This window comes from Mycetomoellerius zeteki, unplaced genomic scaffold, assembly GCF_001594055.1.
Source record: "Mycetomoellerius zeteki isolate Tzet28-1 unplaced genomic scaffold, Tzet1.0 scaffold310, whole genome shotgun sequence".
In the NCBI taxonomy this organism is placed as follows: Eukaryota; Metazoa; Arthropoda; class Insecta; order Hymenoptera; family Formicidae; genus Mycetomoellerius; species Mycetomoellerius zeteki.
In genome coordinates, this window is record NW_017257295.1 from 931,312 (window position 1) to 958,455 (window position 27,144).

Below are 27,144 nucleotides of genomic sequence, written 5' to 3' on the forward strand. Positions count from 1 at the left end.
TATCAAGAATACCGTTATTAACTTGACACGAAAATGCCAAGGATGATGAAAATTCATACACTTTCCTAGCGTTTTCCGTATTCTCTCGACGTTAAAGATGTCTGGGCGATTTGGCGCGAACGTCAGACAAAAGACACGAACTAATGCAACCTCAAACGCTATAGCAATTGATTCTTTGAAGTCACGTGTGGCGCAGTCACACTGCACGGTGCGAAAACAAACGATACCGCATCAAAATTTGACATCGCGTTTGTCATGTGAAAGATTCACCATATCTTGGTGTTAAAATTCACACCAAATTATTTGACCACATTGATGTGGTGAAATTTCACACCGCTATTTTTTAGAGCGTATTATTGCTGGACGAATTCCATTAGCACATTACAAATTCCACAATTCACACATATTATCTACTTGGAAGCATATCTTCATCTTTGTACGTCGCATTTTCGCCAATTAATGCCCCAATCAATATCACGAACGTGTATCACTCTGGCGATGTCATTCACAATTGCAGAGTTATAGTATACTCATTGATCATACCAACTACCAAACTATTCTCACGCACAAATACCATCAAGTTGTACTTACCTGATGACGTATGCTTAAGGGCTCTGCTGTGTGTTAGAGGGAACATGTCAACCGCTCATTATAACAATTAAGCGTACTATGCCAAATGTATCAAATGCTCACCGTAATAATTACTGGCCACGACAAAGTGCACGCATCGTTTTGGGATGCACATGATATCGTACATAACATCTTTTATGCTACTTTATACGAAAGGAAGATAATATTATGGAATAATACTGTAAAAGAAAATACACACATTTGACTGCATTCGGTACTCCTCGTTAAAATATGCTATTCAAAGTCGTTCACATATTCAACCAAATCGACACTATGCATTTTTCATATGAAATATTACAAAACTTATTCTCGAACCTTTTTCGAAAGTTTCACATGCAATTAGGAAGAAGTATCTCGAAAAATTTTCTGAACAATTTCGATCTCATTTTCATAATCTTTACATAATTTAAAACTGTTTTTAATCAAAAAATTTGCGAATATAAATTCTAATCAATTATTGTTAATAAAAAATCTTATACATATATACACATATTCTACACACTCTACATCTTCGATGGACTCTTTATGAACACAAATTATTTGCCAAACTAAAATTATTACGATAAGGGTGAATTTCTTTTAATATTTACGTGCGATTTTCCAATTAGCGAGTTTTTATCGCTAATAGTTAAGGGTTCGAGCGTAGTTTAACGATCGTTTAAACAAATTATCCTAACAGGAGTTCTATAGCCGATTCGAAATAATCTTCCGGTGTCCTTGTCCATCGCAGTATAAGCAGGACAAATTCCCCATTCGTGGAATCAGCTCAACGACACTAGTAGACGCGCGAGACAATCGCGTGGGACGAGGAGACCAAGATAGAAAGTGACTCGAAATAGAGTGAAAAGAGCCCTGGGGCCTTAACCCTGCACCGACTCCTCCCGGGCCCCAAAACCAAGTCTTTATGTCGAATCGGCGATCGACGATCGACGCGGTATCGAGTATTTCTTATGAAAAAGAGATTTGACTTCTCTTATAGAATTTAATTATAAGAAATGATAATGACCACTATAATTCCAACTGAAGAAAATTAATGATTATCTAGAGAAATAATCTATGATCGATTGGACAGCTAATTTTATTAATAGCTAAATCAGTTAATAATCAAGATAAAAGAAAGCTTTAATAAAATTTCGCAGCTGATTATAGATATATTAATTTGATCGTCGATCGTGATAGCCAATGTAGTTACCGTAAGTTTTATGATCACTGAAGAACGATTCGCGATGGACACAGCTCGGTAACCTTGAATTTGATCGTGGAAATTGAAACCCATCGTCGATCGCGACGGCAGACGTAGCTGAAGCGGTTTTAACGATCGACGTAGTGACATTTAACATCAAAATTAGACAAACTAATGTAGAAACAAAAATTGTTCTGGAGATGTTTTTGATTTACGAGACAACAACATGGCTCGAAATTAGAAGAAGGTATCGGTGCGCTGAACATTATGAAAGTTTTCGATTTTGATTAAGCGCGTCAACGACCTAGTGCGTCGCTTTATGATGCGTTTATACGTTTTGCTGAAGCTATGCGAAAGTATACGTAATACACATACATACATTGCACATCAAAGAAAACGATTTGTGTATATGTTAATACATACATAATAATATATACATGTTAATTGTATACACAAGTGATAATTCCATCTGTATCACTTGTGACAAATTTTAATTAAGATAAAAGAAGGTTAAATAAGATGTTTAGCAGAGATGTGAATAAAATCTACTTGGCTTTTCTAAGGATAATTATAGACTGAAATGAATATAATTTAAAATATAATATAATTATATTTTTCAATGTATATGTTACATGAATCTCATTCATTATCGACTTGATACACACCATTTAATTCACAAAATATTTTATTTACTTCTGAAAAAAACATTTAGTTGAAATAATTCTGAAAATCTAAATTACTCTTTTATGTGATAAATATTCTATATTTTTATTCACATTTTGCATTAATGGCGTTATGTAAATATTGTAAGAAGCCTTTAACAATTACCGTTGAAGTTTTCATTCACGCAGCGTTGATACGTTGCAAATCGGCATCTAAGAAATACTGCTAATTAAATTTTGTATTTGTTTTTTACAAAGAATATTTATTGTATCACGGAACTCTTAGTACGTGATATTGCTCATTGCGTATATCTTGTCGATTCCATTCTGTGGAGCGATCCGATCGACAGTGGTAAAAAATAGAAAGAGGTCGATCCATTTTGCAGGCACATACGCGAAACATTTCCTGTCTAGGACGATATGATTAAACTATATTTTCGAAAAAGTAAAAATAACACTTAACGCAAATAAGACGTACAAACATCTTAAGGCGTTCTCGCAGCCAAAATAGCTCGGAATAGATCATCGGCATAAGTTATTATTTAGAATAATTAATCAGGAACTTTTCCTCTATATTACACGCGGTGGTGTATGCACTTTTGAGTAGCGATATTCTATATTGTATATGTTGCTGTATAAACTAGGCGCGAATAATCTTGAATTGATTTTTATATATTCTTTCGAGAATCGAGTATTAGATATTCTTTATTTGTGTAAAGATAAAAACTGTTTGAAAGTACTATTTATTTATGCTTGTTTTATTCTAGTCGCCGTAATTTAAAAAGAGATAAGTACATTTGACACATTTCTTGCAATTGATACATTTATGAAAACTGCGAAATATCAAATTGTAATTTAAATTTCGCATAGATTACTTCGGTGTTTGGTTGTTTGCTATTTAAACGTTAAATACGGCATGATCGGCAAAAAATAGTGTTTTGAAAACTGTTTTGTGGTTTAATAATAATATAAAATATTCTTAATTGGTATCAATATTTTGCATATATTTTATTAACTTATAAGCAAAATTTTTTGAAGGAAGAAGATAATAAAACTTTTTTTTAATCTTCCATATAAACTTTATAAAAACTTAGATTCGTATTTACACCCTCATACTTATCGATAAATGCGCACATTTATTACTGAGATTCTGTAGTATATATAAAGTAAACTGTATGTGTATTAAGTGCGCGCATTTATTGATAAAAGTGAAGTGTGAATACAGATTTTATTTTTGCCAAAGAAGGAAAAGGACATTAAACTGTGATTGAACTAATTAAGACATTATTTTGCAAACTATCAATGCAAAAAGTTCAATTTTGCCGAGAAATATCTATAGCATTATATAACATCTTATTGTGCAGTCGATTGATACCAATTAAGATATCTATTGTGGAAAACATGAAACATGATGATTTGCGCACGCTACGATTACGTGCTGTGTCCGTTCATCTTTTTTAATACTTAAATCTTAGATAGGTATATATTTATACGGATATTTGCCTCTTTGAAGCATCTCGAAGCTTCGCATGAGATTTGGTGCCGACAGGAATTATCGCGCCAATATCGCTTATCAGAGTGTTGAAAATGTAAATTTTATCTTAGGAAGAAATTTTGTAAAAAGAGTTACAGATATAAATATCTAACGTCGAGCGTTCAAATAAGAAAATCGAGAACAACAGAAGTTCCGATTCTTTAATAATTAAAATCATCGCTGAATCTTCTCGATGTGAAATTTTCGTAACGTTATTAAAAAACGAATTCGAATGCAAAATATATTTTGAGATGATTAACCACGAAATTCTTTTGCAGCCTATATAGATTTGTACATATTAGGTAAATACGTTTCGTCATAATTGCTGTGAATCTATATAAAAAATTCACGCTGTTTTTTGCTTCCAACAATAAGTTCATTTCCTATAAATTAAATCCCGAGGAAATGCGAGTACACGAATATTCTGGATATAAAGAAATCCGCTTGATATTAATCTTCAAATGTGCTTATAAGTAGTGATTTAATGAGAAAAAAACTTTTAGATATTTATTGTATTTGTTTCAGAAAGGAATACAGTTATTAATATAATGTAAATATATTGTTTATTTATTGTTAAAATTTAGCGACTATATTTTTGGCGATCTACTTTGAATATTTTTATTTCCTGTTCTTTTACTGTCAATTTAATTTGTTTTACAATAATTTGAAAAATAAATTATTGTTATATGGTATGATATTTTGCAGGAAATAAATTTAAAGCATATTGGCTGAAATAAATTTCACATTTTTCAAAAGAATTTAATATTGTAAAGTCAATTTATACATATTACAGCAAAATTCTCTGTAAAGCGGTTTTCTGCAGATCGAGAACACCGTTCCATTGATTGATTCTGCTTGTTCGTGGATCGGAAGTCCGAGCAAAGTGAACTATAGCTATAGTTGTGCAAGATGTAATATCTTATAGATATTTTTTAATTATCAAGATGAAAATTTTTATAATATTTTGTAACTCCTCAGGATATAAGCAGCGATGAAAATTTACACCATGAGTATATTAACTCATATACGTACACATACGCATCTACATATACGGAAACGTTCCTCTAGAGGAAGTGCATCTGCGGCGAAAATATTTGATTTGAGTTTAAGACTTAGCTGCTTCGATTCATCCGTTACTTTCCACATCGTTAATGATACTTCATATATGTAACGCTCAAGTAGCGCCGAGAATTCAGTATGTAGCTTGATGGAAACGATCCTAAAAATACCCACATCCTTCGATCACAAGTGCTTAGATCGACGCTCGTAGTTTCCGTGTGTAACTACACGATTAACTCAAAACCTCGTTGGAACGAAAAATCGCGTCGCCGAATTTTGAAACAAACAAAATTCTTCGTAAAATTTTGATGAAATTCTTAAATTGTTGCCTGTGTAAAATTATATGTACAAAAAAATGAATTTTGAATATCTTTTATTTTGCAATAATTTGAATCGACCAGAAACATTTTAGAGTATCAAATTTATGTCATGATAATTTATGTCATTATGAGCATAAATTAATCAGAGAGTGTAATCTCTCTCTCTCTCTATATATATATATATATATATACTTTTCAAATTAATTTTTTCAAGATTCGACGACTTGTGCATTTACATATAAAGAGTCCCGTCGCCTATAAGCGTTAGATAAGAAGCTTTGATTGAGGATGATCATAGGCGAGGCGGAATACTGAAAGTCGAATTGGGAACATACCAATTTTCTGAAGACTAAAATGATTCTACGAGTATCGACGTTAGATGAAAGAGACGAAGGCTGGAATACGCTATGAATAGGCTATGAATCTTCGATATTGTATGATAAACTTGCTTAAATTATACTTGTGCCTAAATGGTTCTATAGATGTAATTTTGATTTAAAGATATTTATAACGTCTTTGATGGTATAAAATAGAACCAGCCGAGAGAGCATAAAAATATTCTATAAATATTCTTATAAAATACAAATATTCTTGATTTCGGAATATTTATATTAAATTCTATAAATATACACAGAAATATTCTATTTAGATATTCATATTTATTTCAAAAAGAACATTTATAGAATGTTCCTTAGAATATTCGTAGAGTATAAAAAAATTGAATATTCTATAAAATATTGTACAAAATATTCTACTTATGTTCATAAAATATTTATACCTAGACAATACACGACATTAATAGAACGTATATGAACATTCTAAGAATGTTTTGTACATTCTTAAAATGTTCTATGAACGTCTTTTGAAGCTTAATACTGGGTAGTTGTGCCATTTGATATGATTATGCTATAAACATACCATAAATATTTGATATTTCGTTTTGAGTTTTATTCATACGAATATTCTTAATGAACATTCACGTGCTAGAATGTTAACATGCTATCTGGGAGTAGTTAACATTTTATACCAACTATTGTTTACATTTTATATCACCAAGTTTTGTAAACATCTAAGTCAAAATTACCATCCATAGACGATTTAGACACAAGGACGATTTAAATAAGTTTACCCTATTTGTTGTATGAATTGTGCGCGTGTAGGGCGCGAACTGACCTGATAATTGCGTGGGATTTGGTTCGTTGGCTCGCACTGTGTGCATGTAATAATGGCTACGTTTACACCGTGCGCTTAGTCCGCGACCTATACGATAGGTGTCTTTGTTTAACCTATAGGATAAACAAGGACATCTATTGTATAGCCCGCGGCCTAATGTACGGTGTAAACGTAGCCAATAATTCGCTTAGTTAGTTGATTACGATATTGCATCGTCGACGCTCTCACGCGATCGATACGTTCGCTCGCAAAGTTAAAGATCCAAATATTTATTTGTTGGAACGAAAAGAGAGTTTAACGATTGATTGATGCTGTTTGATTCATAGTTAAACGATGATTGCTTGTACGATTAAGTATTTTGTCGCACCGTGTGCACGCGGATTTGTAATTAGAAAATGATGGAGTTAAGATCTCTTTTAGCTTCGAATACAATCAGATCGAAAATCTCGAAGCTATTCGCGGATCTAATTTGACTTTATACAATGTGCGCAGGGATGTAAAATTTTAACGGATTCATCGTGGCGGAATCGTCGACGACGATCGCTTTGATTGTCGTAACGATGGATTGCGGGAACGATCGAGAGACCTCTTCGAGACGACAAATCATTTTTGTTGATAGATTACATGCTAGAATAATTATTCGATTAACGCTTAGTGATTATTTGATTAATTCATAGCGCATATTTGTAAAATAATTCTAGTCACAATTACAATTTGTGATAATAAAATCCATTATGCGCGTAGATTTTTAAGTATATTTTAAGAAGAAATAGTTGACTTGTAGTCGATGTGGCAAACGTTATGTATTTTTATCGGCCACTTTATAGCTTGCAATGCTACTAATACGCCGAGTCGTCGACAACGATTTCCCTCGTTCGTCCCATCGACGTGTTTACTGAATGTAACCCTATATGGTTGGAAGGTCCAAACGAGGATTGAGCAGGCCTTAGATGTCCTCGTAATAAAGCGAGAGAAACATTTGGCTAATGCAAATCCTCTCAGTATGATTAAAATACTATGAAATGTTCTATCCTTGTATCGAGGCTTACGGCATAATATTGTTGATGGTATAATGCGGTTTCGAAAGTATATCTATATAGCGAAAAGAGGAAATGCGGTGTAAGACTGCTACGGCGTTGTGTATCGGCCCGAATCGATATGTTTTTTTATTCTTAAGTAAATATAAATTAAGGTAGTAAATTTTATTAAGCCAATGATAGTTCAAAATTTTCTAATTAACGTATTATAAAGAGTAATCTACATTTAGATGTTATTAATTTGTAACTTTTAATGAGTACTTAAAAAAGTATAGCTTTTTTATAAATATATGTCGTTAATTAATAGTTTAAAACAGAAAGAGGTTTCGAAATAAATATTGATAGCGCGAAAGCATAGCTTCTTTAAAAATGCTAGTACATATTATTAAAGAATTTAAACTTTTCACGCATATATCGCGAGTGAGACGTCAATTCGGGCCGACTAACGTTTGTACGAGGATTAGATGCAATTCTGTCGCGTGTGTAGGAATCGTTAAAGAAATGATGAACTTCGTGCACGCGCGAGCGTCCTCGATAATTCCCTTTTGTGGCTGGTTCGTCGGATCAAAGATTTTCTCTGTATATTATCTATATTATTGTCACACAAATGCGCGATCAGCGTCGCCCACTGATGAACGCGCAAATGTTTTATAGCACGTGGTAGAATACTCCACGTGATCCACCCGCGATCCATCCGTTTTTCTTAAGAAGAGAAGTTTATTTCACTATTGTTGCACCGATAATGAGGAAAGTGAGAGAGAATGAGAAAGAGAGAAACAGAAAAATAAAATATTTGTAAACTATTGCGTTGGATTGTGTCATATATTATTCAATTGTACATCTAATTATAATGATTGTAAGATGACTGTACAGTGGATTAAGAAAAGAAGAGACAGAGAGAAAGAATGTGCATGCGTGCGTGAGCGAGCGAACGAGCAAATGAGAGAATATGGCTTGCGTATAATGCGTGTAGTTGTTCGGAGATGGAATTGAGACGTTTAATTAACGAGATGTTGTAAATTCTTCTATAGCAAATGTGAAAAGCGCTACGGCTATTGCAACGCGCTCCTCGAGAGTCCTCGAATAAACGCAGACGAGGACATCTCTCTTCCCGTTAGAATATCGATCTTTAAACATCTTTAAGCGAGCGGAAGCTCGTCAAACGTTTCGGTGATTTTCAAGGGACGAGCTGCTCTGACCGTTTCGATGTTGATATGTCAATGCTGTGATGTTATCCTTTGATCTTTAAACAAGAAAGAAGCTATATTCCCAGCCCCCTGACACGCCCCACCTACGTACCGATCCCTCTCCCCCTAATCCCTGAGAGATCCTGCAAAACAGGAGGAACCGTGAGATACCAAATATTTCTATTATTGTAATTCCACATAGCCCTTAAAATAGCTAGATTTTAATCGTATTTAATGTAAAGATTATTATTGTTACATCTCAGTGATTCTTTCCTTCGTCAGTGATGTTTTGGAGAGACGAAAAGCGAAAGTAAAACGAGGAATGCGACAAAGCATATTTTAAAAATCATTACAGTGAACGGCCGATCGATTCTCTCCCGCACGTCACTGGTACCCGAATTCCTACATCTGTCGCATTTGTAAATAAAAATTTTTATCGTCACATAACACTGAGACAATTTGTATTTTCCCTAAATTGTTTTTGATCAACAGAAAAGTATTTTGATGATGTGATATATTAGACAAATAGTTTAAAAAATAATGAAAAGACATTTTTCATGCAATAGATAAAAACTTTTATCGCATAAAAAGAAAATAGCATAATTTTATTGTATATTATAATTAGAGCGCTAAAACTCGTAAGATTTCATCGTGAATCTTTTCAATTGTTATTCATGTATGTAAAATTGGTCTTATATGCGTTGTTGCTACTAGTTAATGAAATCTCTTTTCTGTATTATTTTTTGTATTGTTGAGGAAATGACGAATTTCAGGTCTACGAAAGTGGCTTATTGTAAAATCTTATAAATCTAAGTTATAATTGAAGGGCTCGATACCAGAACCGATCAGCTCTATTTTTAAAACTTACTACAATCTTAACAGAAACCTATTTTACCAAGTATATTTTGCAAAATATTTTACGAAAATTGTTGAAATACGTAAAAAAATCATATACTTTGTTTGCAACTGGAACTGTCTATTTTTTATACCAAAAGACGCGGAATGTTTGGTACGTTAAATCCACTCGAAAATTAAAATTCGCCAAAAAATGGAGCTGACCAATTCTTACATCTTTAAATTGGGCTCTTCAATTGTATATTCAGGCAAAATAAAAACAAAGAGAATAATTTAGGACACATGAATCATTATTCGTATTCTCTCCTATAAAATATAAACGGACAATACAAAAAGATATTTACATTTTACGTAGGTACATTAATTCGACACATAAGTGTGTCATATCCTATCGACACACATCGCTACGCTGACGACATACATATCAAAGACTCCAGTAGATAAATGCACATTCGGCTGCCGTATTCGACACACGCGTATGTTACTCTACGCTTTTATATACGTATCGTACCGAGAAACTCTTTGGTAATAAAATATTAAACGCACTGCGGTAAAAAGATATAGCTTAATCTTCATTCATTTCCTCCGTATGTGGAAACAATGAAGTCACGTGAATCACCATTATCGCGTAATTTTTAAAGCATTTCGATCAATTTCAGATGTTAATTCAATGCGATAAAATTGTTTGCCTTTGCGATAGCGAAGAAATGTGTTTACAATCGTAAGCCAACTTGTTTGACATATTGCAAATTACATTTCTGTAATCATTGCAATAGGAACGATAAATATATACTTATACCACTGAAAGTGATTATTACAATTTCGCGCGGTAATTCGAATCAACATGATAACGGCGAATGTTGCTTAAATTTTTTCCGTTTACGTCTAGGAAATATATGACCGGTATCCTGTTTAGCCGGATTGCACGAAATTTTGGATAGATAAAATTATTAATGATTTAAAACCGTTTTTAAATGCTTAATTAAACGCTCTACATACTTTTTACATTACATAAATAAATAATAATATTTCTTTCCTTATTAATCATTTTTTGTTCATCTTAAATCACTCCACGTGAACTTATTTTCGAGCAATCACGGTTTTATTGACGTCACCTATTGACTAATATTATAAAAAATATAAAACAATTTATTATCAAGATATCGACTTGATATTTCTTTTTTGAACGTATGTTTATAAAAAAACGTAAAACGAATGTTTATAAAAATTATCGAAATCTTATTTCGGGCTTGGTAAACTCTACACACTTATATAAATGCGAAAGAACATATTATTTATATATATATATATATTTATTTATATGTGTGTGTATATATATACTACGTATCTAAAATTTTACGTCTACCTTTGGTACAATTTCCCTCACTACTAACTAAATATCGTAAATTCTCTTTGTTCGGTGTTATCAGCCTTTAATTAGCTGAAATACAAGCGGCAAACGAGCATTTAAGCATTGCAATTTAATCTCTTCTTTGAATTTTAGAAAATTTCTATTCATTAAAATATTAATCAAATATCATATAAATAATGGTCGCCGAAAATTATCATATATTTTTTATATTCTTTTAATAAATTTCATCAAACTATTATAGCAGAATTAATCAAAACGAGTAAAAGCAACGATAATTCGGACGTACATTTGCAACGAAAGAAGGCAAGCTACCTTTTTAAATAAAAATCAAAGGTACACGTTTGCTCGCGCCTCATAGTGCTCATAGTATTCGACGTCTAAATGTTACACAAAGACAAATGCTATCGAACAGTTGCAATATGCGTATGTTTCTCGTATCTTCAACGAGTTTCTGGTAACTCTGACCGTTTTCGCGATCGACGCAGCTTCTTTCAACTTCTATCGTGTTTACGATTTCTTATATAAAAAGATAATTCTCGTAATCGGCATAGGAAGAGGCAGTCACGTGTTTTGTTGAGAGCGGCGTCGACGGGACGCTCTGCGGAAATTGCTGCAACCGCGGCAGCTGTACTTGCGGAAGATCCGTTCCATGGGATACGACGATTCGTGATGTCTGACTGATGGAACCTAACGACGATGAGTGATGTTGATCCCGATGAATAACGTTATTGTTATTGTTATTTGCGGTAACGCTGGTTTTTCTAGCGAGATGATGTAGGCTCAAATGATTATTGTTTTCGATTCTCGTATTGTAATGGATAGGAAGACTATCCTGGAGATCCAGCCTCGACATCGCCATGGTGATGCTTGAGTCCGACGCCCACATACTCTGAAATGACGTCGGATTATGTAATAGATTTGACTTTCTATTAAGCTCTTATGAATAATTCTGATGACAGTATAATTACACGGATTGGATTTTACGATTATAATTTCTTTGTTTGAGAGTGTAATGTCTCGTACCCTCTGCTCCTTAGAGATTGACGGTAGAGAAGCTGACTCACTACATGAGACAGCTTATATAGACAAAGCGTTATAAATAATAACTGTAATATATTCTTTCGCGAATATACTTTCCAATTAAAATGTAATATCAGGAATTAATTTGATTATATTTAACTAAATATTTTTTCGAAAAATTTAATTAATTATTAATTTAATGAATTTACTACTCTCATACCCTCCGCCTATGTTGATTATAATCTGGATTACGCCTAATGCGAAGATGTCGATCCACGCTAGTCCACCGTTGCGTGACCTTGAGTGGAGAATCATCGGGATGTAATTTCCTCTGGTACTCTTCACCTTCGCAGACCTCGTAGAGAGAGAATTGCTCCACCGGTTCCTTGGAGCTATAGCAACTTAGCAGCATTTGAATCAACTCGTCTACGGTGGTCTGCTCCGAGACCAGAAGGCTTTTGTACTTAGACTGCGAACAATACACCGAGTTTACTCACAATTACTGCAATACAGACTGAAACCCCTGTTTAAGTAACAATTTTACTACCGCTCTCAATACTTTGAAAAAAAAAAGCTTAATTAACTACTTTACTTAGAAGTAGAACTATTTTTTTTAAAATAGACACTATATTATGCGAAAAGTAATTTACAAGTTATTGTATATTACTTAAGTATGTACTTTTTATTTTCAGATTACTTAGCATTTATAGGATAGAAAATATATTACAAAGCAATTTAAATTTATTATAAATTACAAATTTATTTTACAAGAATTCTTCTTATATATATATATAATATTTTAGAATTTAGTTTATTAAGATGTAATCTGTTTTTATTTTGTATGTATAAGAGTAAATATTTATTTACCCCGGACATGAGTGCGCTGTCGTATATTTTGACAAGTCCGCCACGGTGTGTCTGCAACGAAAACCTGCAAACAAAGAGAAGACATATATAAGCACATAAGTTTATGCATCAGAGATTCCATGACAACGGCAGGAGTCGGTGAGTTCAAAGGACACCAGACCGAATGTTATTTCTATATAAAAGCACCGGTTTGCGTCGGGAGACAAACGCTCTCGTCCTGCACTATTACGCGTACAGTCACGCCGGAAGTCTCAGACTGCCGAGAAACATAGGTCGCGTCGGGATTCCTTCGTAAATAAACCCGTTCTAATCATCAAAGAGCTACGTTCAGACATTCTTTTTATAAGTGAGTTGCGATATTATTTTTCATGCACTATAATGCCGTATCATGTCGCAACTTCTGCACTCGGTGCGCGTGGAATCTTAAAAACGTCCCCGTGTTTCTTCACAACGATCCATAACATTTACAACCGCTGCCAAAATTCCATAAATCCCATTTTGTTTCGTAATCAAACAGCCATATTTACATTCCTTGTAAACCGCATATCAAAGATTTACAGCGACCCACGCGACCACTTGTGTCCAAGAGTTATATCAGTGAGCAACGCGGAGGACGTCGAACCATTGTTAACTCGTGCTTGGCGGCCTACGGGATGTGTTTATAGTCGCGAGCCCTGAAATTACGTCACGAAGCCGACCGAAACCGAAAGGGCCGGTGGTCAAGTACAAAGGCAGGCAAGGAACGTACTTGGAATCGCCGCGAGGATGACAGGACTGCAGGACGGCTGGCCTCGCGTCCTCGTCAAGGGGCAGGATGGTACGCACATTGGCCCTCCTCACGGTCACCTCCATGGTCAGATAAAACAACCGGGGGTCGCGATGTCTCATGCGATACTTGTTCAGAAGATTTTGTACAACCTCGCGACAGGTCGTCTCGTAGGTGATACTTAGGGTCTTATATTCGATGTCCGGTCGCAGGCAATTAGCGTAGACCTTGATGGTAGTCTGCAAAGAAAATTTAAAATTTTCCATCAATATGTATATTTATATCACACACATACACAATAATGAATTATTCTATCTACTCTAAAGCCTTCTTTCTTAAAACTCGCTCGTTAATGTCTCGCTCTTGTAGGAAAATATACCATAAAAGGGGTAGAAATTCTTTCAGTTGTAAGCTAAATTCAGTAGCACAGGAAGGCGACGTCCTGTTTTGGCGGTACAGTTAGTAAAAAAAACACGGGCCTTGACAATCAGTCCATAATTAACTCAGAAATGTTAGCCACGCGCGCGGCATAAAATACTATCAACCCCTCCGATATGACTGGTTATATGGGGATGCGCGCACCGAAAATAAACCAGACACCAGATCACCCCGTTCGCAGATGCCACTGCGCGCACACATATGTTAACATCCATATTAATATCCGCTTACCGGATCTATGCAGATTTAGAATAACAGATGTAATTTCGTGTAATACAGCTAGTATATATAATAAAGACTGAAAAGACGTAGACATGTGGAAAGAAAGAACTCATAAAATTGTTCATTTATTTAAATAAATAACTCGATAAAAATAATTTTGTTATATTTATTGGGTACGAAACCTATTATGTGCTATTGTTAATTATTTTATTTAATTTTCTTATGTTTGGAAAAATGTCCATTATATACTCTATTATTTAAATGATTCTTTTAACTTTATTAAAAAATATTAGCAGTCTCATAAATATAATAACATTCATCTCTGCATTAAAAAGAACCTCCTACATCTTCAGCATTAAAGATGTTCAGGTGCCAGTGCCACAAATCAGCGGCATGCCAGCTTGGGTGTCGCGAACATATGTTTATACGTGAAGGGGTCTTCCCTCGAAACATGAGTTTTCGTCGGTGAGATTTTACGAGTCAGTTGTATGCTTTTATCACTTTGTCAAAAGTCCTTTGATCCGAAACACGTCTCACGAGTGTATATTCAAACGCGCTTCCACATTCATCCGAGGAATAATTTCGCCGAAGTTTCGTATAAATCATGAAATCGTTACAGGAAACAGGAACCTGGATTATGAAATCCAGTCTAGATCCGGTTGAGTTTCTATCGTGTGAAATAAACACGTTTCGATGACAATCATGGGATTACACCCCCAATCCGCTTATTACAATGTCAACAATGGCGTTCATTGCGTACTGACACAATCACGTATTGTGAGCTAAATTCGTTGAGGTTATTATTATATTTTATCTTTTATTGTGGATGCCATGGAGATTCCTCAAAAGAAGACATCGTAGATGACTGATTTACAGTTTCATAACTGAAAGGAAATGATTCACAATATTTAAGTTCCACCTTAAGACAAAAGCTATCGAATCTTTTTGATCAAGCATAAAGAATGTAAATATTCTTTTCTATACATTTTTATTACTTGTTAATCGCGCTTGTAGAAGAAACATACAATATAAATTCGCCTCGAAATTCTCGGTAGAGTTTTACGATAATCGAGAATCGATAGGGAAACATCGAATCGGGCCTTAACAAGTGGCACCTTAACGAAGCCGAAGATACACAGCGTTGGCGTAAATATACAACGCCTGGTTACTATCCTTGTTGTATGTGTGGCTGCAGAAAGATTTCCATCTCACCAGCAAACCTTGCACGTTTTCGCAGAAAATCTTCACATGTGAAGATGCAACGAAATTTCTGACTCAGCACTGTTGGAATTCCAATACACTTACGTTAATACTGTTTATGCGATTTTCAGTGCGCGTGTACCAATCTTTGTACAGTTTTTTTCCTTAAGTATACCGCATCCGGGCAAGGTACAAAGTCGTTATGAATCATTTATTTTAAGCAAATGACGATATTTTTTTCCTTTTAAAATACTGAAGTAATATATACCTAGAATTTTATTTAATTATAAGATAAAAGGATATATTTATTAATATCGTAAAATGAATTAAGTTAGAACAAAGTTCAAATATACATATATATATATATATATTATATACTCAAAGAAAAAAACATGAATGATAGCAATTATGAAGTGTAAAAGTGACAAATATAAAAGTTTTATAAATCATAGATCTAAAAATTTCAATCAGAGCCAATATCATTAATTCATATATAAACTCAAATTCTTTATTAAATATTAACATTAAAAGTTTTATATACAGAATTAATGCACATAGTTGAATAAACTATTTAGTTATTGCAACTATAAAATAGTTTATTCAACTATATGTATATTAATTCCACATATAAAACTTGTATAATTAACACACACACACACACACACACACACACACACACACACACACACACACACACACACACACACACACACACACGAGCACGCACACGCACACCATATAGTTACTATTATTATATATGTTCTCTCTGATGAGTGTATATCAATATATTTAACATATAATTCAATTTAAAAGAACAGTTTTTTCGTTAATTATTTATTACCAAAATGAGAAGTTCATAAGCACAAATACTCTCTATTGGAAATTAATAATAACAGAAATCACTTTATTAAAAATCGCATAAAAAATCGTCTAGTGAGTATCAATTGACCAATGTTTTCATTTGACTGGCGGCTAATGAAAGAGAAAATAACAACAGAGTTAGAAGGCATGCGGGTGTCAAATCAAGGCTTGTGCCTCATCAGAATCGAGAAGGACGTATGACACTCCGTTACGAGGGGTAAGCTCCAATATCTCGCACCCGGTTATACAGGGCAGACAGAAATACGTCTTGAGATATTTTAGTTCCATGTTTCTTCAAGTTAAAAGTATTGTTTGCGCATGTACGATTGACACCACCGTCAAAGCTGCTACCTCAATTTTTTATTATTGTAATTACACAGGGTTATAACGTCAGTATAATTATAATACTAACAATAAGGAGAAATTAGAGTAAATTAAACTTAATAATCAAATTTCTTTAGGAGAGACCTTCTTTATTTTCTTACTTATTTTAGTATCTTATGCAGAGTTGCCAGATCTAAATTACCAGATATTATCTTTTTGATAGAATAATTTAATCGAACAAAAATAATAATCATAAAATTAGAATAAATATAAAATTTAATTAGAAATTACTTTTATAATATTATTTTCCAAAATTTAAAAATCAGAGAATTTCGGTTCAATAAAAAACTATTACTTAATATATATATATAAAATAATTTTATTATTAAAAAACATAAAATTAAACACAATGTCTTATACTTATTACATTTAACATTTGTTAAAATATAAAATATTATAATCTTAGGGTTGCAATCTATTGTAAGATCATAAAATTATTTGATTAATTAGTTATACTTCTCTGCACTTCGTACTGCTTTTAATAAATTAATTTAATAAATTAGGTTTAGATCTGGCACACTTTATGAATTTATTACATGACAGTTGAAAAAGTAGAAATTTCAAGCTGATATCTTATCTTCTACACACATATCAAATCAGAAGTCATTGAAGTTATTTCTTTAATGTAAATATAATTCCTGTTTATTTAAAAATTACGTTTCACTTTAAAATAAATCAAACTGAGTTCCTGATTAAAGTTTCCCACAGTCTTAAGCGTCGTTCTTCCCCCCTCACTCCAGGTGTTTACTAGCAAAGTGTCATAAATATCGATGGATGGCTTCTCATAACTCGCGACCGTTAGTAGCGTTAGATGTTTAAAATAAAGAAACATTGCTGAAATCCGTGAATTCTGTTTATAAATTTCTTTTTATAATGTAAATTTTATTTTATTTATTGGATATATTTAAAAACCGGACACATGACATCTGGTTTTATTTCAACCGGACACCGAACAAGACTCCCGAATACCTGACAATCCGGTTCAAAACCAGACGATTAGCAACCCTATAAATCTTATGCTCGTTTACCAATACAAATTAATTTTAATCCATATCAGTATTAATGTAAATTAATGTTAGAGTTAACTCTAATCTAGAACTAGAAACAGATGAAGAGTTAAATTTCAATCTAGATTAAAATTAACCTACATTTGTAGAAATGATTATTAACCTATACATATCGAACTTAAAAACCGTGTTCTCTGATATATATTCATGCCATGGTCGGAGTTATCAACGTGCAACTCACCTTGCATAATGTGCACGATGATATCACCGTTGCTATTTATAAAACAATGCACAAGGGAGATTTTGATAACGTGATAGACTAATTTTTCGCCCTCTCTCTTGATCTTATATTACAGTCGGTAATAGAGTGCAGCGAGCCCTTTGTCATCGAGATAATAACAGTCACCAGAATGTGCATCATATTAACATTAGAAAAAAATATATAATGAGAGATATATTTTTAAAAATATTAAATTTTTTAGCAGTCTTGTAATCAGATTGCATAATTATTTGAATACCGCGATTATCATATATAAATAAAATTCTTGTCACTATGATATAAAATCATTATATCACGGGAGTTTAAATTTTATGTAAAAGTAACAAAAGTTCTTTTTCTGCATACGGTATTTTAAGTTTTGTTATTCAAGTCAATAAATTTATAGATCGATTTAATCGATTACTTTCTAAAAGAAATAATTATACAGATTGTCGGAGACAGGATTATCCGATGACTTCGCTTTTTTCATACTCATTAATTATATAGTACGACGGACTTAACACATGGGAAACGACTATATTTTTCCATCATCTTAAAAGCTCATTCTGTAAAACGAAGCTCTAATAGGAAAGCCAGATTGAGGAATTCAAAGAAGTGGAGGAAGTCCCAAAATTTAGCTGCTAATACGCCATATCGAGCACACGGTGTCACAAAAAATGAAGCATGAAACGGAATAGTGAGTGCCATATGTCACGGGATGCCTTCGTAATAGGGGGTCCAATTTAACTGGAATCCATAAAAATCTCGAACTTGTTCTTCGCAAAGGAAGGACGCTATAGATAGTGTACAACTTCTAAGCCGTTAATTATGTTTGAAACTGATAGATCAGTCATTGCTTGCTTTGACTTCTGTCTTCTTCCTGTTTTGTCTGGTTCATCCTGTTCTGCCAGCAACTCATTAGTTCTCTAGTCACCTTTACCACAAGTTTATCGTTATCAGTTTAGTTCTCGCTTCAAAACGTCATCCGTTATATATTATATATATATCCCTAACATTTGGAACAAGGTAAGCAACATCTTTCAACGGAAACGTTCTTTTTTGTGTTCACTTTTTTCTAATTAATAACATTCAAAAAAGTGATCTTGTAGTTACAGCGAAAATTATCTAGGCACGAAAAATAGCTAAAATAGATAAATTTCTAGCAAGTACTGCGATATTATTATATATATGTTGCATCTAATCATATAGATAACAGAAATAGAATTTAGATTTGTGCTATAAATTCTATGACACATAATTTTCTATAAAAAACAACTATAATTCTAATTAGAACAGCAAAATATTTTTTTGCTTGAAATATTATTGTTATATTATTATTATATTATTATTTCTAATTAATATATATTATTATTAATGGTATTATTATTATTATCTCACTTTTGAGTAATGAGTTTAAAATATTCATTTAAGTTTATTTCCATGTTTTTATAAATATCACTTTATATATTATATATATGCATATTTCTTAATAATTATTTATTATTTTAAATTAACGTAAATAAAAATTGTAACTTATTTATAACTATATGATTATAATAACTGTGTGAATATAATTAAATTATCCGATAAAAAAATTAAATATGTTCAAACATTAATTTTTAAAGTAAGTATAACCATTTAGTTATTTCAAAAGAGAGAGACCTTATATTAAGTATAACTAAGGGAGAGTGACGTTTGGGTCGATTTACTATGTTATATTGTTCTTAATACGTGTTGTCTCTCGCATGGCGCCGTCTATTTATAATATTTGTTCTCCAGTTGATAAGATGAGTGACGCTGACGCTGTATTCCGCTCAAATGGCAATCGAGTTAAATAATAAAAAATTATACTTAATGATGATAGTTCTCGTGCTTTACTTGAAAATTGCAAAATTAAATGATAAATTGTGGACAGTAGCCTGCGTATCTTCTGGACTACTGTCTACTGGGCTTCCACAGTGATATTGTGTATAATGTGAGGTCACGTTCAATTGCTCGAAACGCGATAGTGTCGCAAATTATGTGCCTGCTTTCCTCACGTGGAACAATATACTACAGAAATTCGTATAATCTCTCAGCATTTCTACGCTTTAATTATAAAGTTTTAGTGAAAGTGCTATCGTTATTTCTTGGTTCTGTGACAAAATAAAAATTTCTAAATTGGATGAATGATCACAAATCATAAATATACATATTTATTTACGTATATATTTTCTAAATATTTAAGTAAAATTAAGTTACTTTTATGTTAATATCTTTCATTTAAGTCGTAAGAGAAGTCTAGAAACTCTAACATGTTGATTAATATACAGTCACCATTTATTTTAAATTAAGGTTAAAATATTAGGCAACATCGCGAGCACCCCGTAGATTCGGCGTATTCGAAGTGGACGACGTTTGTTCATTTCCATGCAACTCCACGTAACCCGTGAACAGCAATTTCAATAGCTACCGCTAGTGTCCCAGGTAGGAGACCCGTGCATAATAAATTTCTTATCCCGGCGCTCCATTGAATCTCTTCTTTCATGCGTGGCACGTGCTTTTCGGCCCTCAGCTGCCATTTTTCCTCGTGGAGTCTTCAGGTACCGTCGTTACTCGAGCACGTGTCGCCTCTCGTTTATCCTCCTCTCGGCTTCCGGCCGGAGAAGGGCTCGAGAACAGGCATAAAACAAAAACTCACTTCTAAACGGACAGAAAAACATTGCAGCTCTGCCCTACGCCTCGCTTTAAGATTCTGAAATAATTATCCGCAGGAGGTGATCCAGTGAGCATCACATGAAACCGATATTTCTAGTCACCAAAATGTTATTACTTTGCCCTTCATATAATCATCTTTAATTGATACTTTTATTATAACTTTTATTAATTATTACTTTTATTAACTTTGTCTTTACATTAATACAAAGACAGTGCAATTTTATCTCTTGGAAGTGCAGATGGTTTAAACAAGGATAGATTTACAGATGATAATTTTTATTTGGATACAATTAGAATATACATTTTTGCTCGTCTGCGATTAGAATGCAGAAAATGATACTCTCCAGCACCTGCATCACGCGCTAACAAAGCTTTGCTGATCGTACATAATTTGACTAGCATATCGCGCGAAACCGTCATTGGCCACCTTGAATATTGTCAGCAGATAATATAGAATTTCAAGTGTCATCGGCTTTAATTAATTTGCTAATCATACGACACTCATCGTTGCGATAAGGCATAACCTTTCACGCTATTGTTAGCACGCGGATAATATCGATAACACTATTCTGAGAGTCGATATCTGTTGACTATATAATTAAAATTACTCAGTGTGTAACTGTGTAGTCACCAGACTAAGACACAATGGACCACGTCTGGGTGTCGCTGGCAGATCTTTAATGGAGGACCACCTCTCGAGTTTATTATTATTATTATTATTATTAATTGTAGTCATACATTTAATTAAACGATTAACTACAATTAAATCTAGCAGTCTCCATTTAAATACCTTACAACAACGCGATTTAGACAAAATTTGCTTGTGTTAATTAATCCCACACGATCTCCCTGTCGCAATCATTAAGTTCAGACCATTTGCAATTGATTCGAGTACAATCACCACTTTCTCTGTTTTCCCAGATCCCACGTAAATCGTCCTTTCAGGATCGTTCGCCGATCCAGTGATCTGCGAGATTGCGAATTCGTTGAGAAATCTCTCGACGGATATCTCCTAGTGGGTTCTTACTTTCGCGCCACTTTCCCGTTGCAAGACAATGCTTGCCACGAAAGCCATGGGAGGCATAATTGTTACCGAACGACGCGCATTTCACACGCTCGGTGGAAAATCATGTGACTGGAAACGTGAGGTGAAGATTTGACGGTGGCTGGCAGAAACGTCGCCCGCGTGAGACTTGTTCTTTTTCTTTTATATCACGAATTGTCGCACGACCCGGTTTACATAATTTCTATAACAGGAATAACTGTTACAGATTGGGTAATGAGCTTGTTTCTGCGAGCGGATACTGTTCTACCTGGGAAGTCCCGGCATTTCGTAGAAATTGCGAAAAATCATTTCTGTCACGGCTGGTTTATCATCGTTAGATGAGAGGTCTAAATAATCAGTTTGTCAGAATAAAAAATAATTGCATGTGTGGATTAAAAAAATTTGACTACAAATGTCATTTACAGTGACTAAACGAAATTGTCTTATTTTGCAATATATCATATACGTAAGATACATTGTGAATGAAGAATTCCAAGAATTCACTCTCATTCAAAGAATATAATGTGCTTCATAAATTATATTACATAGCGGAATAATTAATTTTTTGTTGGGAAAAAAGCTGAAATTTACAATTTACTTGTAGGTGGGTTGGTGAGATTAATTAAGAGCGGTATTCCTTCTTTGCATCTTATCTGTCTTAATTAGCACAGTAATTTGAGCTTTGCATAACGAACTCCTATATATTTTAGTTTCGTTCTGAGAACCCTTATTTACTGTTAGCACGAAGGCGTCGGTTTTCACGGTTCTTCTTGGCGGGAAGAAAACGACGCTAAATCGAGCGTGCCGAGTTCAACTACAGAGTCTCTGAACCCGACCCTAGAGGTCAAGAATTCCACGCGAGGGTCAATCACTGTCACTTGCATTGTCGGAGTCCAACATTTCGTAATAACTGATCGAGATTTCTTAAAAAATGTCGTTAATTTTTATTAATCGCGACAAGCACAGTGCAAGATATTTGAGGCTGATTTCGAGGTTATAGCATAAATAATGCTTATTTATGCTATAACAATTCTGTAAAAATGGAAAGATCTTATTAAAAAATAAAGTCATTGCCTTTGTTTATTAGTCTAGTTCATCCTCTATTTGCGTGAGACGGAAGTAAAACTCAAATATTATTGCAACATTTTGCATGGTTCAATTTCCACGGAACAGTAAACTGTTGCATTTGGGTTATAAAATTAAGGATGTTACATCGCATGAAGTTGATGGCGGTAATAATGATGACGATGCAATGCCATATAGTGTGGGTCAAGATTATCTTTGTGATCTCCTTTTATGGATTACCGTTGTAACGGCAGATTTATCCACTTCCATTATCGACAATGTTTCCAGCATTTTATAAATCTAATAATAAAAATAAAAAAATAAAATTATCAATAAGGTCCATATAAAGAAGATAAACGATGTTTAAATTATTCTAAATTGAATGTCATATCTGTATTGATTGACAGCAGATGTCCGATATATATCTATAATAAGTCTCGACATTAAATAGTAATCTGACTATTATTACATTAGTTTTCTTTAAAAAAACTTTCACATAAATAAACTTTCTATTTATGTATTATTTAAAGAATCTAACGTAATATTGTAATAACTTTTTGAGTCATGAAAAGAACTGACAAAGAAAAAAACAAGGAGGTACACTATAAATATATAATAAAAATCTTAAACTACTAAGAAGCTAACGATAAGACACGCGCACAGAATTGTCAATCGATACCATATTTATGACACGTTGTATCTCTGCAGACTACACTCGCATCTTGATAAGAAGCCACTCGCGAAGGACCACACAGAAGCGCGCCTTCTCAAATTCGCTCGCTGGAGGATCGGATCGGATCGGTCGTGTCCGGCCGCGGATATCTACGAGTAGTTGACAATTGACACCCGTTTCCGGCCCTTCATTCGACGGTACAAAGAAGAAGCGATGTCCTAAAGAAGAAAAGGGAGCACGTGCCCTCATCGCGTGCCCCGCTTTTACTCTATGGCCCGTGTTCTTCGCAATGTGTTCTCGGTACATGGAACATAATACTGGTCATGCTGGAAAGCTTCCTTCCTGCGAACGCACCGTCGTGCGTAAGCTTCTTCTGGAGCCATATGGTATCGGGGCTTCTTCCTTCTCGCGCAAGATGAAAGCGAAACCGCATGTTGTTATTACTCGTTGCACGGGCGACTGCATGCGCGTGCCGTCACGAGGATGCAATTCGCGTGATAGACGTGCCACGAACGGCTATTCTTTAAGCCGGATGCGTGACTCTAAACATTTCTCACCAATTGATTTTGTAATCAACGAGAAACGTTCTTAAATTATGTAATTACCTTAGTTGTACTTTCCTTTCATATCGGTGTTTAAACAAGCAGACTTAATTAAGATGTTGACAGCTAGACGCACATGTGTATCTAACTAAGATATAAACACTTATATTTCTATTATATCTAATATAGGGTGTTTTAATTTCACGTAGTATCAATGACAAAGCATAAATTGGTAAATTAAAAGATACAGGATATTTATATACCCATATATCATTGTACGTATTCATTTCAGTAATAACAAAGTCATCATCTACTCTAGCGAGTTGATGATAATGATGTACGTGCACTGCATTAGTGTATTATGAATGAAACGGATAATACGTTGCAGCAATGAACTATACGGAAGTAGTCGAATTAATTGCAAGAATTGCTACGTGGAATTTCTTGACGCATGAAAAATTTCCGCAAAGATTTCTCTTACTTGTGCGATTTTAATTCACTTCATTAGTCTTGCTAAATTCTAGCAAAATTTTTTATAAAATAAGAGAGAAAGTTTTACAATTTCTAAAAATTAATAAATCATCGATCGACAAATAACGCAGGTGTTTATACATAACACCATCAAGAGTAACCAATTGAAGTGTCACAGACAGTTGTTTTATTTCCATCATTTTTTCTATGAATGGGACAGGCTGTGTGTAGTGGACCGACGGGATATGGATCGTTTTTGAGTTTACATCCTGTCGCCTCTCAAAAGGCGGAACGGACATGGTGTCGCGTGCCGGTTCGCGTTTTTAAAAGAATAAGACAGCTGTGGTGAAGTGTCTCCCGTTTGCAAAGAAAGTGTCGCCGTTCAACTAGGGTGGAGTCACTCTCTTCCCGAGAAATGTCCCAAAAGTATTTCATTACAAAGAAAACTTCATTCAGGGATGCGACTTTACCTTATCGTAAGAAACAAATATAATATATAAGATGAAGAAATAGAGAAACTATCCTGAAAAAAAATTTACTAAATCTTACATATTTCTTTGAATAGTACTAACAAGGGGGGAGGGGAGGAGCTCCGAAGTGACCCTCACCAATTTCAATAAAATTTGACAGAATTATGGGGTGTGTTCTCCTGAATATACTAGTAAATCACCCCCATTTAGACATAGACAGTCTCCGAAATATTTCAATAATAAATTTGATAATGGCATTTCCTTTAGAGTTTATTAAAACGTTCGTACTCGAGTATTTGTAGCGTAGTAAATGGTAACAGCCTCTCAACTTACAAACTCGAGTTCGAACCACATTGTAACTCTAAAATCTTTAGAGTAAAATCTAACTCTAAAGAGTGAAATCTCTTAAAAATTGACAATTGAGCTACTTTATTTCAATGCTGGTTCAATTATCATTCTTTAGAATTAAATTTCACTTCAAAGATTTTAGAATGTAGCAATTAAAATTTTGTCCTGTTATATAATAATGTTTTATGAAATAATTGTTAATATCTCCTATCAAGTTTCATTGAAATCGTTGTGAGTCACTTCAGAACCTCTCCTTGTAAGTAAACATTTACTTACAGTAAATAAATATTTGTTCAATAAAAATATGATAGTTAAATTAATGGTTTGTATACAAAATAAACATATGTTTACGTTTAGTAAATATTTAGAAATATTCAAACAAATATCAACTAAAACATAATATTTTTTTTAGTGTAGTGCAAAACCTGAAATACAAGGAAATAGAAATAGAAACGTTCACTAGGAAATTCTGTTATTTTATTTACTGTATATCTGATTACGCGCAAACATTAGCATCATCGCAGTTTCAATTTTCAATTCATTAACTCGCAGTAGAAAATAGTTAGATTGCATATTAGAACAGTTTCTTTTCACAGAATGCGTGAAAGCGGTGCTTCTCTGGAGAAACGCTGTGTTACCAACAATAATAAATTATACAGACATATAATACCGCTTTGTGCACACTTAATGTAACAATCTAACAATCTAGCAACTTTCGTAGAACGGATGCTCAAAGTGAACTCGACGCAGTTAACTGCGGCTGAATTGTTCATACAATTAGCAAATTAGATAAAGGATCGTTTATGATCTTTACATCAATTATATCTAACATTGAGCGGAATTGAAAAAATGCGGTAGCTATCATTATTAAGTCATTAAAATTTGATGATATTTGAAAGAGTTGAATATTTTTTAAATATTTAACTCTTGCAAATATCATCAAAAATAAATTGCATCAAAAATAAATTATAAAATTATAAAATGTAACATATTTTTTTAATTTTGCATTTCTTGATTGGCAGGATTGGGAAACTTACTTAGATAAGTAACTCATTGCCGTAACCGTCTTTTTTCTGAAAAATAACTCGTTACTTGTTACTAATAATTGAATAAAGTAACTATGTTGTTAATTGATCAGTTCAACGCAAAATCTATAATGTTTATGATTAATCGCAAAAACTCTTATACACGTGCATTGTACGTGTATAAGAGTTGTACATGTACAAAAAAATTATAAAAATAACGATTATATTTATTAACATTATCAAAAAAATGTAACTGCGTTATCATTAACGTTATAAGTAAAAAAAATGTAATGTCACCCATTCGTTACTGAAAAAAAAGTAATTGTAACAGTAACAATGCTACAAGTAACGCATTAGAGTTTTCAACTCTATTGTTCGACATTTATAGCATTAGAAAACGGCATTAGAAAAAATCTTAATCGGTTTAATCATTCAATTAACATTCTTTTATTTTTCAATTTTATTATTCGGAAGAAATTCGGGATTATTTACATACATTTAAGCACGTTGTTTTGATTACTTATACTTGTTGTCTGATCTGACACATTAAGGGAAGTAGAAGGTCGGTGACAGACGGTCGCAGGTCCGTATAATTGGTCCTTCCTCTCCTGCTGATTGTTTTAAACGAGAACAACTCGACCAACTTTAAGTCCCCTGTTACTACCAACACGCGCGATTATTAGCGACACACAGCCGCCAGTGCGTGGAATGCTCGCATCCGGTTTGTAAAGTGTGGAATAGCGACAAAGTATCCTATCCTATGTTGGTCCGA

The 27,144-nt window shown here is 33.6% G+C and overlaps 1 protein-coding gene across 1 annotated transcript in view; it reads right to left on the bottom strand.

The window, feature by feature from the left end:
* Window positions 1-11,195: 11,195 nt before the first annotated feature.
* The window catches only part of rau (RA domain-containing protein rau), a 34,759-nt gene continuing 18,810 nt past the window's right edge, over window positions 11,196-27,144 (bottom strand). Inside the window, exons 3-6 of the mRNA XM_018451403.1 lie at window positions 13,648-13,904; window positions 12,900-12,963; window positions 12,253-12,501; window positions 11,196-11,901 (exon numbers count right to left, since the gene is read on the bottom strand). Of these exons, the coding sequence (XP_018306905.1) occupies window positions 11,530-11,901; window positions 12,253-12,501; window positions 12,900-12,963; window positions 13,648-13,904 (942 nt within the window). The 3' untranslated portion in view covers window positions 11,196-11,529. The remainder of the gene's footprint in view (window positions 11,902-12,252; window positions 12,502-12,899; window positions 12,964-13,647; window positions 13,905-27,144) is intronic.